The 12,788-nt window shown below is 45.7% G+C and overlaps 2 protein-coding genes across 3 annotated transcripts in view; one reads left to right on the top strand and one right to left on the bottom strand.

The window, feature by feature from the left end:
- ADRA1B (adrenoceptor alpha 1B) overlaps positions 1–12,788 on the bottom strand; it is a 147,975-nt gene that overhangs the window by 11,460 nt on the left and 123,727 nt on the right. The gene's annotated exons all lie outside the window — the stretch shown is intronic.
- The window catches only part of AFF4 (ALF transcription elongation factor 4), a 47,100-nt gene that overhangs the window by 24,123 nt on the left and 10,189 nt on the right, over positions 1–12,788 (top strand). For both annotated transcript variants that reach the window (XM_068206210.1, XM_068206209.1), the window contains exons 6-14: positions 2,159–2,195; positions 3,664–3,712; positions 4,863–4,883; positions 5,422–5,476; positions 6,465–6,502; positions 6,861–7,023; positions 7,482–8,399; positions 10,477–10,565; positions 12,043–12,280. In XM_068206210.1, the coding sequence (XP_068062311.1) occupies positions 2,159–2,195; positions 3,664–3,712; positions 4,863–4,883; positions 5,422–5,476; positions 6,465–6,502; positions 6,861–7,023; positions 7,482–8,399; positions 10,477–10,565; positions 12,043–12,280 (1,608 nt within the window). The remainder of the gene's footprint in view (positions 1–2,158; positions 2,196–3,663; positions 3,713–4,862; positions 4,884–5,421; positions 5,477–6,464; positions 6,503–6,860; positions 7,024–7,481; positions 8,400–10,476; positions 10,566–12,042; positions 12,281–12,788) is intronic.

Genomic DNA, 12,788 nt, shown 5'->3' with positions numbered 1-12,788 from the left:
ATGAATGGCCCCGTTCCCCTCAGCCAGGGCTGTGGGATGGGAGCCCAGCCCTGCTGCCTCCTGTCCAGCTGCAGAATTCCTCTCCCCAGGTGCTGTTGGCAGAGTTTTTGTTTCCTGCCCCAGTGTCTTCCCTGTGTAACCCCAGTCCATTATAGTTTGCTTTGAATGGTTGTGATTTCTTTCTCAAGCAGACCTTTAGAAGCTGCTGCTCTCAGTAACCTGGGAGTTGAAAGTAGAACTTTTTTATTTTTTCAGTCCCTGAGTTTCTTAAAGAAGTATGTATCCAGCAGATGGCAAGGGAGTTGGAAAAAGTTGCACATTGAACCATAACACCTCATTAAAGTGCACTTAGCTGAGAGCCAGGGCTTTGCCTCTGAAATAGGAAGTTGACTCAAGTGAGGAATTAGGCAGGTGCGTGCTGCAGCGTTCCCAGTCCATGAGCTGCTGGAAGGGGTGCCAGTTCCCCATCCCGTGCTCCCCCAGTGCTGGGGCTTTGGAAATGTGGAGTTTGAGGTCTTTATTGCTTTTTTCACTCAGTTTGTTGGCTTGGCTGAGCTGCCAGTGGCAAAAGGTAACCAGGGACTCCCATCTGCCTCCTCCTACGTGTGAAATAATAAGAAATGGATTTATTTTGAAGGGAGTGTAGCTGTTCACAAGGCTTCTCTCCAGCTTTGCTTTGCTCTTGAATTCTTTCTTAATTTTTTTATTATTGTTTTTATTGTCCCTTCCTTTCAGTTAGTAAAGATGAGTAGTATTAGTAGCATTTGAAACACCTCCCAAGGAAAGCTCCTTATGAAGGTCTTCATCCACAAAATTCTTGTTCAATGCATTGTTCCGTTTTTGAAATACAAAGCTGAGGGAAATTGAAAACCCCTCAAGGGTGCTTTGCTGTGTAAAGCTTTTGTGTGCTTAAAAACTTCATTCTGTAAATTGCCTCTGTAACCACTGCCTGGCACTGGCTTGGTGTGAGGGAAAACCAGGTCACAGGTGGACCAGGAAAAATGGAATTCATTGTTGAATGGTAGGTCTGGTCTGCCACTGCCAGAGCATGTAAGTAAAATGTGAGTATACAACTAGAAATTGCAAATATTGGACTCAGTTTATTTTTCTGGGGCCGTCAGCTGTCCTCATTTTGAAATGAGGTCAGGAAGGTCCTGTTTTAAAAAGGCACTCGAGCCTGGAAGGGAGCTTGCAGTGACTCAGTAGCCTCTGTGTTTTTGTTAAAACAATGGTTTAGGATTTCAAAAAAGTTCATAGTCTGCTGTGTCTTGGGAGTCAGAATTGGAGTTCCTGAAAAGGGAATACTGAGGATGATTAAAGTGCTAAAATCTGCAAGGTTTCCTCTTTCCTGGCTGGTTTTATAGGATATTGGGCAGGAATTGTTCCCTGGCAGGGCGGGCAGCCCTGGCACAGGTGCCCAGAGCAGCTGGGGCTGCCCCTGGATCCCTGGCAGTGCCCAGGGCCAGGCTGGATGCTGGGGCTGGAGCACCTGGGACAGTGGGAGGTGTCCCTGCCATGGCAGGGGTGGCACTGGGTGGGCTTTGGGATCCCTTCCAGCCCAGCCCATGCTGTGAATCTAAAATAGCATTTTATTGGCTTTCCTACCAGCCCTGGCTGTTGCAGGCTGGAATGCTGTGCTGCCCACCCAGGCTGGGTTTACCAGGGACCCAAGTGGAGCCTCTGGGGCAGAGCTGCTCCCATTTGAAAGCTCACCTTGTCCCTAAGGCTCCTTCGTGGCTGAGGAACATTTTTTGTTGAGAGATTTCCCCTGTTCCAAATGCTGTGTGTGCCTGAAGAACTTCAAAGAGCAGCAGAGTTTGTGTGTGTATCAGGAGCATAAACAAACATCCTGAACAGTTCCTTTCCCTCCTAAACACAGAGGAGGAGGGCATTTAGGGAAGTCACACGGGGATTTGGGAGTTTCAGCCCTGATGTGCCTTTGGGAATAGCAGGAAGTGGGTGAGGAAGAGTGTGAAGGTTCACCTGGGACAGACCTAGGGAAAGAATCCCCCTTTTTTTGCCTGTTGTTGTTCTTTCACCTTCTCCAGGGACTTAAGTGTCATCCATTAGGTAGAAAGAATATCTCCCTTCCAGCCTGGTTTTTAGTACCTGAAATTCCCACTGAAAAAAACCCACTTATGATGTTTTATTCCCCCAGGAGTCTCAGCAGTCCAGTTTTGGCACTGGAGAACAGAGTGAGTACATGAAACTTCTGGAATGTGTTGAATGTTTTGTTGTCTTTCGGTGTTCTCGGCATCTCCCAGGATGTCAGAGCTTTTAGGAAATGAGGTTTTCCAGACTGCTCACAGGATGGAGGCTGACTTCAGATTTTCTCTGCTTGCTCAAGTTTTAAGCTGTTAAACAGTTGCTTGATTTTCTTTTGCATTTCTTGTTGAGATCTTGGAGGTTATCACTGACTGGAAGGGTGGTGTGTTTGAGGGAAAATATATATTTTAATTGATCCAATTCTTTACAAAATGCCTCTGTGGTTGATTATGTGAAAATAACTGAGTACTAAACCAAAACACCTTAAAAAAACCCTCGCCCTGTTTAGGGACATATTAGAAACCAGAAAAGTGCTTTTGCTTTTATTTCAGTAGAAAAAGCACATGGCAGTTTCACTGGTTTTTTGTACTTTGACATTTTAAAGTCAAGAGAGAGAACTGGTCAAGAACTTCAGTCACATGATATTATCCTTGAGCTTCTTGCATTTTGGACTTCAGAAAAAAGTAGCTTTTATTTCTTTGTCATTATTTTGAATATTGCTGAAAAGAACATAAAACTCAGGTAAATACCAGGTAAAATTGAATTAAATTTGTGCTGTTACCTTCCAAAAGTCCTTCCACTCCTTCTTGAAGTGATTAAACAGCTTAAATAGTAAAAGAAGAATGGTTTATTCTTAGATATCCACAAGCAGCTTAATCTGAACATCTGATACAGTGGGGAATTAAGAAAACAAATTCAAGCTTAATTCCATAATGCTAAACCGTAGGCTCACGTTATGGGAGCAGCTGATCTTTGGGTGTGGAAAAGAAGAGCCAAGGTTAATTAAACACAGAGCCAGTTTCTGTGCCTCTTTGGCTTTTCTGGAGAGCTTTTAACAGCCTCTGCTCTTGTTTTTGCTGAGCTGCACCCAGTTATTTACCAGAATGGAAGAAAAGGGAAGGGAAGCAGCCCCAGACTAAGAAGCAGATTTTTTCAGGGTGCGTTCCTGCTGTCAGAATGAGTGTGTGAGTTGGATTTTGGGGTGTGGAGGTTCTCATCCATCAGAAGCTGTGTGGGGATGCTGGAGCAGTCAGAGCACATGGATCTATGTCCCACGTCGTGGAGCACGTGGATCTATGTCCCATGTCCTGCATGTGTAAGGCAAGAATTTCATCTTGCTAGGAGCAGAACAGTTTTCCACACCATTAATAACAAATTGTGTATTGGTTTACACAGCAATGGTTTAAATGATTTTCTCTGTTTTCTTGGTTAAATGATTTGCTGTATTTGGTGTTTTGTCTCTGCATTGCTCCCTCCCTCAGCCTGGTGTCACCTGGGTGCTGCTCCCTCCTGTCCCCTCACATGGCCTTGCTTTATCCATCCTTGTGGCAGCTTTGGGGGGGCTTCTTCTGCTGTGCCTGAGTTTTCAGCTGTGCTTTTCTTCTTTTCTTCTCCTAGAACGATACAATCCCTCCTCCAAAACATCCAATGGTCATCAATCCAAATCGTAAGTGGCTGCTGAGAAAACATTTCACAAACAAAAGTTGTGTTTTAAGAGATGTAGGAAAAGGTGTTTAGTAGAATGCGAGTGACACTCCAGCCTCCATCTCCTTGGCTGGCAGGAAAAGGTTTTTTGGGACAACAAACCAAATATTGCTCACTGGAGTGAGTAAAAAATACCCCGAGCTGCCTTTCTGCTCCTTTGCTTTCCTGCCAGCTGCCAGGAGAGGAGCAGGAGTTTGGAGCTTGGAATTGGCTTGGGCAGCAGAAAGGGCATCAGCATGGGATGGGACCTAGCACACCTAACAGGAGGTAGGAGGAGCTGCCTAAACAGGCAGCTGGAGGTTGCACAAATTCAGGATGAGGGAAGGTTTTGGACTACAGGAGACAGAAAACTGGGTCTGGGATCCTGTGAGGTTTGTTCTGCTCTCCCTTTAAGTCCCTGACAAACGTTTTGCACACAGACCCAACAACACAGAAAAACTCAGAGGCAACTGGAATGTTCTGCATGGCTCTAGTCCACCTTTCTGAGACTTAAAAATCGCTGATGTGCAGTTAAAGGATGGTTTCCAAATAAATGTGCCCATAAAAATAAATATTTACCAGCTGATAGTGTGTTGATGAAAGCTGACTCTGGGTTAGTAACATTCCTCAGTTAACTTTTGCTGGGATGCACTCACAGGATGCAGCCTGGTGCTTCTGCCACAGAATTGGTAAGATGAAAAACACCTGACCTGTGAGAAAGAAAGAAAACAAAAGAAACCCCCTTCAATTCATACAAACCTGGAGTCAGTGTCCCAGAATCAGGCAGCTCAGAGAGGTGCTGAGAGGGAGCTGTGCCATTGCCAAAGCTGGGAATGGGAGAACCCCTGAGAGCAAGAGGCAGCATGGGACACCTGCTGAGCTGGGATGCAGGAGAAGGAGGTTTAAATGATGTTTACTGTGACAAAGCAACTTTAAATACATTTTTTAAGTGATTATGATCTGGTAAAGAAAACCCTTAAAAAGGAGATAAATGCATCATTTGTAAAATGATAGCCATGGCCAGGAGTTGAGGAGTGAGCTCCTCGAGGTTGATGTTCAGATCATCAGCAGAGCAGCTCATGGGAAACTCAGGAGAGTCAGACTTTTAATTCTTTCTCATTTTCCCTCCACAGATGTGAATCGAACCAGACAGAGTAAGATGTTTTCTTTTTATAATCAGCTGTTTCCAGTAATCACAAAGGCCCTGCTGGGTGTTTTCATTGTGCTCATGTATTCTCAGTATGTGAAACTGTGTGTGTGTGACTACCAGCAGTAATTATGGCTTTGGATAACAGTAATTAATGATGGCTTAGGACAGTTGCACTGCTGCCATGAGACAGGAAGCAGCCACTGGGGCTAGCTTTCTTTCCTCCATTTCAAACACAGTTCTTGGCCATTGTATGTTGCATTGAACATAACACAAGTTACCTCCTCCCACACCAGTAAATTGTGTCAGATTTCCTTTCTAAATTTAACAGAATGGACTCAGGAGCCAAAGTACCTGAATCCTCGTTCTTTGAAGAATGACTCAACTCACCATTCTTAACCATGAAATGTGTGAGTGCTGTCTGGTGGCTCTCACCCACGCAGCCCCTGCAGGATAAACAGTGCCGTGTTGAAATCTAGCAGAATGCTTTGGAAGTAATTAAAGTACTTGGAAAAACTTGTCTCACTTTCTCCCTTTTCCCTTAGTATGTTGAAAGATGACTTAAAACTTAGCAGTAGTGAAGACAGCGATGGAGAGCAGGTATGTTCCTCAGATGACTTCCCAAAAAGCTCTGCACTCATCCATGGGGCAGCCCTGGGCAGGGAGCAGTGGCCCAGCAGCAAACTGGGCAGCTTAGCAGGAGATCTGTGAAACTGAAATCTCATGGAATGTCTTTAGAAAAACCTCAGGCATTCCTAAATGTAATCTTGGGGAAAATTTTGTGCAGGCAAATTGAAATGTTGTGTTTTGTGGAAACAGTTTGCTTTTATCTAGAAATTCTTATTAACTGATTTCACATGGGCCTTCTCTGAACATCAAATGACAGTAGTGTACTTTAAAACTGATGTAATGGCTCCTTAATTAAAGATAAACCCCTTTGTGTTCTGCCATCCCAGCTACAGAGCTCATGGTGTGAACATCTGTGTGCATTGGTGCCCTGGGATGTTTGGGGTGACAGGGAGTCCCTGGGAGTACAGCTGCACCTTCACATTTATCAAAAAATCTCTTTTTTACTCTTTTCAGGATTAACTTTGTGCAGCTTCTGCCAGACTGGCACTTAACACGCTAAATGAAAATAAAATGTGTGTCTGTGCTGCCCAGTAACCCCCACTGCTCTGGGGTTTCTTCTGTTCCTGTTCCCACTTCTGGTGCTTGATTTTCTTCAAGTGGAAAACTTGAAGTTGGTGAACTTCATTTACCCTGAGCATCTCAGGAGAATCATTGTGAAATGCTGAATCATCTGATTCAAAAAGGTGGAAACAGGATATTAATTAGTGGTAGAAATGGGAACTCTCACAAATGGAGTCAGAATATAGAGATTCATGCTGAAAACTTTTCATGCTGAAAATTTTTCATGAGAAAATAACGCTGCTTCTCATCTGTATAAGGAAAATGCAGATAATTTAAACTACTGCAAATAATGAATTATTTAAAAATTAATGGCTCTAAACCAATGTTTTGCAACTTAGTTGTATATACCAGCTTAAAATAGCTTCTGGAAGCTTCATGCTGTTTTCTTTAATTGCAGGACTGCGATAAGACCGTGCCAAGGAGCACACCTGGAAGGTAGGAATTCCTGGGGGATTGCAGCACGGTGGGGAAGTTCAGCCCAGTCAGCACTCCTGGCCTGGTCTCCTTTCCAAAACTCATCTTTGCCTTGTACTAAAGCAAAAGTGATGAGAATTTAACCAGTGATTAAATAGTAATAAATATAATATTAAATATTTCCTGCAAATGAGACTGACCACTTTGGGAAGGGGCAACCCCCAAAGGCTGTGTGTTTCCAGGCTGATGTGTGTTCACCTAGGCTGAATTTTCTCCTGAATGTTGATTAAAATGGTACATTTTGTTACTCCTAATGAACGGATTTGAAGGATGTACCCGTGCCTCGGGTAATGCTTGGTTTCCCTCCTTTCTGTTGCAGTAATTCTGAGCCTTCCCAGCACAACAGTGAAGGAGCAGACAACTCCAGGGATGACTCGAGCAGCCACAGCGGCTCCGAGAGCAGCTCCGGCTCCGACTCGGAGAGCGAGAGCAGCTCCAGTGACAGCGAGGCCAACGAGCCATCCCAGAGTGCATCCCCCGAGGTAGGGCAGCCAGGGCCTGGCCTTCAGCAGCTGGGCTCTAAGCCTGGCATTTAACAGCACAGAGGTTCACGAAATTCTCACGCTGGTAAAGACAAAGCACTGACCAGCATGGGCTCGCTGTCAGGCTGGGCTGTTCTGCTGCAGTTCCTGTGGTGCACGTGACAGTTCTCAGACAAGCCCACAGATGTTTGATTTGAGGTGTTTTTTGCCGCCAGTTGTCTGTTAGAGAGCAGAGTTAGATATGGTATCAGAACCCTTAAAAACCATGGCATCAAATATTGCCGGTTGGTAGCTGACAAAGGGAAAATATGTGTTATTTGGGCCTGTATTTCATTTATTTATCTCAGGTTTTGGGTGTACCTTGTGCTTTGGTGTGCACCATCACACAGCTGCCACATGGGAATGATGGAAGAAATGGGAAATTAGCTATCTAACTCTGTTTTTTACTTTGTTTTTAGCCAGAGCCACCACCCACAAACAAGTGGCAGCTGGATAACTGGTTGAACAAAGTTAATTCCCATAAAGTGTCACCAGCTTCTTCTGTGGACAGCAATATCCCTTCTTCCCAAGGCTACAAGAAAGAGGGACGGGATCAGGGTACAGGGAGTGGGTACACTGATCAAGGTGGATCCAAGGACTCCATTTCTTCTACACCAGGGAGAGATTCCAAACCCACCCAGAAGGGCTCGGAGAGCGGTCGTGGGAGGCAGAAATCACCTGCCCAGAGCGACAGCTCGACTCAGAGGAGGACTGTAGGGAAAAAACAGCCCAAGAAAGCAGAAAAGACATCTGTGGAAGAGCCCAGAGGAGGTCTTAAAATAGAAAGTGAAACCCCAGTAGACATGGCAACAAACATCCCTTCCAACAGGCACAAGGCAGCCACCAAAGGCTCCAGGAAACCCAATATAAAGAAGGAGCCCAAGTCTTCCCCTCGACCTACAACAGAGAAAAAGAAATACAAGGCTTCAAGCAAATCTGCCCAGAAATCCAGGGAATTCATCGAAACAGATACCTCATCCTCTGATTCAGATGAAAATGAGAGTCTGCCTCCTTCCTCACAAACACCCAAATACTCTGAGAGCAATAGGACTCCTGTTAAATCTTCCATGGAGGAGGATGACAGCTTTTTTCGGCAAAGAATGTTCTCTCCTATGGAAGAGAAAGAGCTTCTGTCCCCGCTGAGTGATCCTGATGAAAGGTACCCACTCATTGTGAAGATTGACCTGAGCCTCTTATCCAGGATACCAGGGAAGCCTTACAAGGACGCCGAGGGAGCCAAGGCGGAGAAGAAGAGCGCTCCGGAGAAGCACGCCCGGGAGGCCCAGAAACAGCCCTCGGACAAGAGCTCCACCAAAGGCAAGAGGAAACACAAACAGGTCAGCACTCTGGGGAGATCTCCCTGTTCTCTCAGAGCGTTGAGCAGCCCAGAATGCAGGTGACACCTCAGGGCAGGGACTGAGCTGTGCAGGAGTGGCTTTGCTGCCGTGTGTAGAGCCCCTGGCTCATCCCTGTGCTGGTACACGAGGCTGTTGGGATTTTCTTGCAGAAACACCTGTCGGAGTGGCAGCCCTGTAGCCAGAGCTCAGGGAGGTCACAGGTCTGTGCCTCTGAGCTCTGCAGCCAGCCCTCTCCTGCCTCCCTGGAACAGCCCCTGGTGCTCTGCAGGCCAGCTCAGGCAGCTGATCCAATGGGAAATCCACCTGGGGGAAAACCCCCAAAAGTCAGTTTTCAGCTGGATCAGTTCCCTAAGCCATGGAATTGTCCATTGCCAGGAGAAGGGATGGGGCAGGACTGGGCCTGGGGCATGGCAGCAGCAGCAAACATCTCAGGTGCTGCTTTTCTGGGAGCAGGGTCATCTCTCTGTAATAATACTGCATGTTTTCCAAAAGCATTTCATCTTTTCAGCTAGGAGCAAGAAGCAGGAATGCCTGGGGGACAGTAAAATGACAGGAGTCAGTGGGGGAACTGAACAGAAGGGGTTCTCTTGGAGGGGGGAATGTGAGAAGTCAGTGCTGGTGTAATTTTAAACTGCTTTCTGGAAGCTCAGCACAGGGACCCTGTATAAAGGGCAAAGCTGGGGCTGTCAGCTGGGCTCAGTGATCCAGGGAGTCTGGTTTCCAAGAGCTGTGAGGCCCTGGGGCGGGGATTCAAAATCCCTCTGAAAATTCCATTTGGCCATGTCAAAGGGATCTGACAGGGCTGCAATCCCAGGATCGTGGGAGATCATTCCCAGAGTTACTGGAGGAGATGGATCATCCCAGTTCCACCAGTTTCCTACTGAGCAAGCAGAGTAAACTTGATCACTGGCTGAAGTCAGTGTCGTGCAGGAGCCCTGACATGTAACTGCAAACAGATTTATCCCGTACTGTTCCTAACCGAGATTGCTGTTTTCTCTGGCCGAGGAAATGAAGTGAGAAATGAGTTTCTTTTGTAAAAAGGGAATAACTCTGCCCAGTACAGTGAGCAATTACCTTTGCAGGTGTTGCTGTATAATTCCTGATGTTCCTGGGAATGCACTCACATGTTCCAGTGGGTCTGAATTCCCTGACTTCTCTCTTTTTGGCCACTTTTGCCTTTAAGCACACATTTGGAATTACAGTATTAAAGATCTGTGCTGCTCTCACATCCAAACAACAAAGCTTTGGTGAGACCAGTTAAATTCAGGCTTTATCCCAGGAAACAGTGGTGGCTAAATGTTGTGAAGCCTCAGATCCCTCTGATGCTTCCTGAGAGGATGGAAACGTGGGTGAGGCAAGGACAGAACCCCTTTCCCCACTCCTGCAGTTTTAAGTTTGTGCTCCAAACCCAAGTGCCACCACTTGATTTTCTACATTTCCTGGATTTCCTTGATCCCAATTCTCAGGTTGCAGCATCAGTAACAAAACCAAAACCTTTGGGGTTTCATTCTGGGGTTTGTAACCAGATGGTTTATTCTGTGAGGCCCCGCTTTCCCTCTTATTCACTGGGTTGATCCCTCCAGTGCTCAGTGAAGACATCTTAGAAATTCACCTTCACGACCCTGTGACCTGAGGATTAAATTAATATCAATACCTAGTCCTCAACATCTCTGAGCTGACTTTAATAGACTGATTAGATTTTTACCCTTTCCTGGCATTCATCAGCCCCCTCTTCAGACCCCACAACATCAAATCTGTCTCCTGATCTTGCCAAAGCCTTTGGCAGACTTTCCTGAGATTTCATGGCTGTAATTTATCTGTGCTGAAATGAACACCTGGGCTGTTGCTGCTTTTGTCAGGTTGTAATTTAGCAGCCAGAGTGGGATTTTCATTTTGTTCCAATACCAGGGTCTGGTAAGGATTTGTAAGGATGGTTTGGGGGTCTGCAGTAACTGTGGAACACCTGCTGAACGATGGCTCTCAGTGTGAAATGCTCCACTCTGTGGTGTGTAAATGTGGATCTTTGCTGGATGTTTTTCTCATTTGCTTTGCTCAGAACGAGGATGAAAACAGAGCCAGTGAAAGCAAGAAAACAAAACTGGAAGAAAAAGCTCCCTCAGGACACAAGAATTCCAGCAGCAGGGAGTGAGTATCTCTGCTCTTCCTGCACGGGGGGTCTGGGTGGCTCTGGAGAGAATGGTGCTCATCTTCCCCCTCTTCTCCTCTCTCCCACCCCAAGTTTTCCTCAAATAATGGATAACATTTCTTTTTTTCTTGCCCTTCAAACAAATTTACTTCAGAGCTTCTACAAGCAATTGGTGGAAATGAATTTCCATCCCCAAAAACACTGGCCAAGGACAACTGTGCTCCTTGACAAAATGAGGTGACCCCTCCTGTGAAGGGAATATTTCCTTCCTGGTTTTCTCTGATACACAGTGGGGCTTGGATTTGGTCTAGAAACCAAACTCTGTGCTTTTAAATTAAGCCCATCTGGTAATTCTCTGTTTAGTAAGTTTTAAACTGGGAACAAACTCCTGAGCTGGCTTTCTTTGGGAAGCTGATGGCACTGAGCTTTGGATCCATGGATTTACCTCCAATCTCCTTGATCTGTTAGTGCAAGAAAAGTGTGATAGCAAAGCAAAGTAATACAGAATGAGCAGATCAGTCCCATTGTTTAATATGTTATTTCTGGGTTCCCCATGCTTTTTGCAACATCTGTTATGCCTTTATTTGATTGATTTCTTGGTTAGTGTTAATTGTCTCACAGGAGAGAGACAATTTTTTTCCACTGAATTTTGAAACTTCTGTTTCAGTTCAAGCAACGAAAACTGGTATAATTGTGTCATAGGAAATATTCCTGTCCAGTGAGTAATTGCCAAATTACAAAGGTGTGAGAAGCTGCAGCAGTTTGGATGCTACAACTTTTGTTTGCCCCTTCTGAATTAAACAGTGTCTTACTGTTTGTTAGGAAACAGCTGTAGAGTGAATGGGTAGTTTGATTTTTACCTGATATTTGATTTTTTCTGTTGTTTGCTTGATTGCCGGTGCAGTTCTGCAAAGGACATTTAATTAAATGAAATATGATTTCTCTAGAAATAATGTGTAAAAATAAAAATGGTGGGAGGGCAGGAATAGCCAACAGCATCCCTCAGCAGCCAAGTGAGAGCGTCCTGAAAGGCTGTGCTGGGGAAGCTTCCCCTTGCCTGGGTTCCAGAGCTTTATCTGGAGCATCTTTCCCTGGAGCTGTTGGCTGGCTGGCGTGCACAGACTGCCTGGCGCTGGCATTGGCTCCCACTGCTGAAATTGGGAGGGATTGGGGTGGTTTTCGTACAGAACTGGTGCAGGGGTGTGGTTTTATGGTTAGAACTTGTCTGGGTTTGCCTGTGCTTTCAGGTCAAAACAAATAAAATGGTGAAAACAAGTTCAATCTGGCTTTGGAGAAACCTACTCACTGATGGGATTATTCTGCTTTTCTCCAAAGCTGGGTCTGACAGTAAAAATCTTGGGGGGGGAAAAAAAGGTGTTTAGTTTGAGATTTAAAAATCAGAGTTTTGGTTTTTTTGGGGTTGTTTTTATTTGTTAGGGAAGAAACCCAAACCCTAAATTTGTTCTTCTTTTCCAGGTCTTCAAAGCCAAGTGCTGTTAAAGAGAAGGATTTACTGCCCTCCCCTGCTGCCCCAGCCCTGCAGAAGGATTCCAAGCAGGAACACAGCTCCAGGAAGAGAACAGTCAGTCAGTCCTCATCCCTAAAATCCAGCAGCAACCCAGGCAAGGAGAGCAGCAGTGGCAGCAAGAGCAGCTCCTCTTCCAAGCAGAAGAAGACAGAGGGGAAGGGCTCCAGCAGTGCCAAGGAAGCCAAGGTAAGGGGCTGGTTCTGTCCCTGCCTCTTGTATTTTGTTTAGTTTGATCTAAACAACCATTTCCAGTTCACTTTAAAGCATCGATTAGTTTGGGATGTGCATTGTTTCCTGTCATAGAGCTCAAGTGCCTTGGAAGGCCACAAATGAGAGGACGCCTTGGAGAGATCGTGGAATACAAATGCTTATCCTGCCAGATCCCTGTGTTAGTGGAGGAATGGAGTTAGTCACCCTTGGTGGCTGGTGCTGCCTGTTCTTTTTTTAGGTGGTCAATAAGAACATCACTAGAAAGCTGGAAATGGAACTGTGAGGCTGCTCTTGTCTCCTCAGGGCAGATACAGAACTTGTCCTGGTTTCAGAGGACTGCAGGAGCTCAGTCCATGCTCAGTGCTGGGATGGGAAGCTCTGGCTCTCGTTTGATGACATTGTAGAAAGATTATTTCAACTCCAGCGTAGCAATTTACAGAGCTCTCCATGGTTGGAGGGGAGAAAACAGGGTGATGGAGACGGT

Source organism: Anomalospiza imberbis, chromosome 15 (genome assembly GCF_031753505.1).
Source record: "Anomalospiza imberbis isolate Cuckoo-Finch-1a 21T00152 chromosome 15, ASM3175350v1, whole genome shotgun sequence".
NCBI lineage: Eukaryota > Metazoa > Chordata > Aves > Passeriformes > Viduidae > Anomalospiza > Anomalospiza imberbis.
The sequence above is the reverse complement of the archived record's forward strand: the minus strand, read 5'-3'. Positions and strand labels throughout refer to the sequence as shown.